Source organism: Garra rufa, chromosome 20 (genome assembly GCF_049309525.1).
Source record: "Garra rufa chromosome 20, GarRuf1.0, whole genome shotgun sequence".
NCBI lineage: Eukaryota > Metazoa > Chordata > Actinopteri > Cypriniformes > Cyprinidae > Garra > Garra rufa.
The window spans coordinates 35,822,810-35,827,252 of NC_133380.1; the positions used below are offsets into that span (position 1 = coordinate 35,822,810).

General features: G+C 40.9%; 1 protein-coding gene across 2 annotated transcripts; it reads left to right on the top strand.

The window, feature by feature from the left end:
* The first annotated feature begins 753 nt into the window (after nt 1-753).
* On the top strand, nt 754-3,060 carry LOC141293231 (keratin, type I cytoskeletal 19-like). Of its 2 annotated transcripts, XM_073825262.1 has the most exons (8): nt 754-1,248; nt 1,324-1,406; nt 1,523-1,679; nt 1,855-2,019; nt 2,128-2,253; nt 2,427-2,647; nt 2,775-2,788; nt 2,890-3,060. In XM_073825262.1, exons 1-8 carry the CDS (start codon nt 799-801, stop codon nt 2,949-2,951), a joined length of 1,278 nt encoding a protein of 425 aa, XP_073681363.1. In that variant the 5' UTR covers nt 754-798; the 3' UTR covers nt 2,952-3,060. The 2 variants fall into 2 exon arrangements, with proteins under 2 accessions (XP_073681363.1, XP_073681364.1); XM_073825263.1 differs by lacking the exons at nt 2,775-2,788; nt 2,890-3,060 and having other exon boundaries at nt 2,427-2,651.
* Nucleotides 3,061-4,443: the final 1,383 nt, after the last annotated feature.

Consider the following 4,443-nt stretch of genomic DNA (forward strand, 5'->3'; position numbering starts at 1 on the left):
AGTGAGATTCAAACGCAGGTCACTGGCATGTGAGGCAGGTGCACTAACAAGAAGGTTAAGGACCACAGCCTCTAAACACCTTCATTCTTGTTCTGAGTTGGACTCAGAAGTGGGGGGCAGGCACACTAAAAAGGAGGCTACAGACCGCGGTTTCTAAACACACCACCTAGTTCTTGTTCCGAGTGGGTCTCCAACCCAGGTTGCTGGCATTTAAGGCAGGCGCACTAACAAGAAGACCGAAGACCACAGCCTCTAACCGGCCCGCCTCGTTCTTGTTCGAAATGGGACTTGAGCCCGGGTTCTTGGCATGGGAAGAAGACACACTAACAAGGTGGCACCTTTTGAAATCAGGGAAGTGAGGTTTACTCACTTTTTTGGGTGTACAGTAGACCAATAGTTTTAGCAGAACAAGCCTTTTGCACTGCTCAGTATGAACTAAATTATATACCTATAGCATTGGGAGGACAAAATAATAATAGAGGAGATCAATTATATCAAACAAAAAATAAATATCTAAAAGTGTAATCAGTTCTCACAAAATTTGTTTACTTTGCATAATCTAACCTTGAATAACCATTTCACAGCCTCCTTTTTCTGCCCTTAACTGTCGAAGGGCGTAAATTTGGCACAAAACAATTCCAACACACACACACACCCTGTCTCCTTCTCCCAAAAAGTGCAGGAGCCGCCCTGGATCTCTATCTTTATAAGAGCTCAGAGCTGAGCTCAAAGGTCCCATCTTCATCAGGAGAACATCAGGAGAACAGTTTCCTCATCTCATCTCCATATCCATCCGTCATGTCGTGCTCTATCCGTACATCATCCTGCATCCCCAAGTCTGTAGTCACTCCGATTCGCTGTGGTACACCAGTTCCTTGTGCACCCAAAGCCTACAGTGTTTATGGCTGTGGTTTGGGAGGAAGCACCCGCATCTCTTCCTCCTCTTTCCGCCGGGTTGGTTGCTTTCCAGATCTGGTTTGCAAAACTGGCGGAGGATACGGAGGTTATAGCAAATTGAACTGCGCCAAAGTCATGCCCGGGAACTATGACTACCTCCAGGTGAATGAGAAGTGCACCATGCAGAACCTGAACGATCGCCTAGCTTCCTACATGGAGAAGGTGCGCTCGCTGGAGGCTGCCAATGCCAATTTGGAGAGGCAGATCCGTGAGTACTATGAGAAGAAGGGGCCAATCTGTCAGAGGGACTACAGCCAATACTGGAACACCATCAACTGCCTGAAGGAAAAGGTACTTTTTAAAAAAATTGAATGATGGAAAACATTTGAGTGTGCTCTACATTTATATCAGTGTTCTACATTGTAGATTGAGGCTGCTACCATCTGCAATGCCAACATCCTCCTGCAGATTGACAACTCTAAACTGGCTGCTGATGACTTCAGGATAAAGTAAGATCTCTCAAATAACATCACCATAGCTTGATAGCTTTTGCTTCTTAAAAAAAAGTTCATGTTTTATACATTATTGGTGAGTTTATTTCTCATACTGCTTCTACACCAATCAGATATGAGCATGAGTTAGCAGTGCGACAGTCTGTGGAGGCAGACATCGCTAACCTGCGCCGCTTGTTTGACCAGCTGACCCTGACAAAGGCCGACCTGGAGGCCCGGGTCGAGACTCTGCAGGATGATCTAGCCTGTTTGAAGAGGAACCACCAAGAGGTTTGAAATAGTTTGCCTGTCTCAGATTAAACTATTTATGACTGACCATGGTGTGCAATGAAATTTTTTTATTTTACATGTTATTTTTTGTTATATATAGATTTAAATGAAAATTCAGATGGCATGTGTTAAGATTTAGTCATGAATTGATGCTTAAATAAATGTGTGTTTATAGGATGTGGCAGCACTGCTGTGCCAGTTGACAGACACAAAAGTATGTGTGGAAGTAGATGCTGCTCCTCACCAAGACCTGAACAAGGTTTTGGATGAAATCCGCTGCCATTATGAGACCATCATAGACAAACACCGCAGAGAACAGGAGTGCTGGTTCAAGGAGAAGGTGAGACTTCAGCCTGTTTCTTTCAGTCGTAATTTGACGCTTGCAGACATTTCATATATACATCACAGTACAGTATGAGAGTTGTGTGTGTTTATGTCTCTCTTTAAGACGGCGCAACTGTGCAAAGATGTGGCCAGCAACTCAGAGTACCTGGAAACCTCCAGGTCAGAGATCTCAGATTTGCGGCGTACTTTGCAGTGCCTGGAGATCGACCTCCAGTCTCAACTCAGCATGGTGAGAAAATCATTTGTTTGTTAGAATGCACAGACACATTACATGGACTAGCCTCACGTCATTCTGAACAAGCTCACACAGAAACATGTGCTTGCCTTAAAAGAGAAAGGAAAGAGGAAAAATTATTTATGTAATGAGTGATTTTTTTCTACCTCTTCTCTTTACCCACACAGAAAAAAGCACTGGAGTGCTCACTGTCAGAAACAGAGGCTAGGTACAGCAGCATGCTAGCAGATTTCCAGAAACATATCAATGCATTAGAGGCAGAGCTTTGTCAAATGCGCAGTAGCATTGAGCAGCAGGGTAGAGACTATGCGTTACTGCTGGACATTAAAAGCCGACTGGAGCAGGAGATTGCCACCTACAGGTGCCTCCTGGACAAGCAGGACATTCAGTAAGACCATCTTTTCATTCAGAGTATCACAAGTACAGGAAACTGGCTGTTGCATTAGGGTTTTTTTTTCTCTGAAATGACTCCACTAACACACTAATCTTTCTCTATCTCTCTCTCTCTCTTATAGGACTCCAGGAAAAGGTAATTCAAATTCTCTTTATTCAGTACATTGTGGTTTTGGGGTGGTTTGAGTTAGCTTCAGGATGTATGTTATTTAATATCTTTTTTCTCTTCCTATTCAGGTGGGGTATTCGTGTGTGCGACGCCGGTTGACCCAGTGTTCACTTGTAACCAAGTCATATAAACAACATTAAATGTAAACAAATCTAATGGAGGGTCCTTGTAGTGCAATTATGTTAAACACTCTGTAGTGACTGTTTAATAATTCACCAATAAAGACCATTTGAGAAGCAGTTTACTTTTCTGACTTGTTGCATTTCTTATTAAAACAGGAAACCAAAAAATATTCAGACACCAGATATAAGTTTTGATTTTTTTTTTACTAGTGGGTGCAGAATACTATAGTTCATTTAAGTAATTGAGGATAGCAGAATAAACTGTGACATGTGACTGACAGACTTCAAACAGTGGACTATCAGTTAACTGATGAAAATTTAGGACTAAAATTTTGATTTGACACTTTGACCTCACCATATTTTGTTACATATTCTATCAAAGTTATCTGACATTATCAAGATGAATTTGTTCTGACACAGTTTAACTCTTGAGTTCTTGTCATATTTTATTACCATTTTCTAAACTACAGCAATAAACTGTGATAATGTGAGAAATGTTGAAGGTGTCTGATTAAACTCTGGATTGACTGCACATTAATTCTTTAACAACCATTGAGATCTTTAATAACTATAAAATTTTCTGAGTATGAGAGTCATGACCTTGCAGGACTTTAATTTAGTCAATAGAATCCATTAAAGTGACACTGGACCACAAAACCATGTCATAAGTGTCAATTTTTCGAAATTACTGAAAGCTAATAAATAAGATTTCTATTGATGTATTGTTTGCTAGGATATGGCAATATTTGGCCAAGATATAAATATTTGAAAATCAGAAATCTGAGGGAGCAAAAAAATATTCTAAATATTGAGATTTTTGATATATTTATGGTAGAAAATTAACAAAACATCTTCATGATCTTAATTTGATATCCTAGTAATTGTTGGCATTAAAAAGAAAAATCGATCATTTTTACCCATACAATGTCTTTTTGGCTAATACTACAAATATACTTGTGCTATTTAAGACTGGTTTTGTGGTCCAGGCTCACAAATCATTGATAAAACACAATCTGAGATTATAATTTAGCTCAGTTATAGTTGTTTTGTTGTTGTTTTTAAAATAAAAATACATTTTTAGGTGAACTATCCCTTTAACTATAGTGACAACGCAAATATTTTGTCAAGAACATTGCGCCTGGAACCCTTTAGAGTCTTAAATAGCCTAGGTTGAATAAATATGCAGCTGAATTTAAACTCTATGAATAATTAAGTTATATGACGCTGGGCGGACAGAAACGTAAAAGTCTGAGTCTCGCTGTATCGCTCAGGCTGCACTGCAGTGTCTATTCACAGGCGCGATCCCACTACTGATCGACACGGGGGCTTTGACCTGCTCCGTCTCCGACCTGGGCCGGTTCACCCCTCCTTAGACGACCTGGTGGTCCCGAGCTCCCCCAGGAGCACCATATCGATACCGAACTTAGTGCGGACACCCGATCGACATAGTCCACTGCAGCCCAGAACCCCTGAGATCAAGCGATCCGCCAGCCTCAGCCT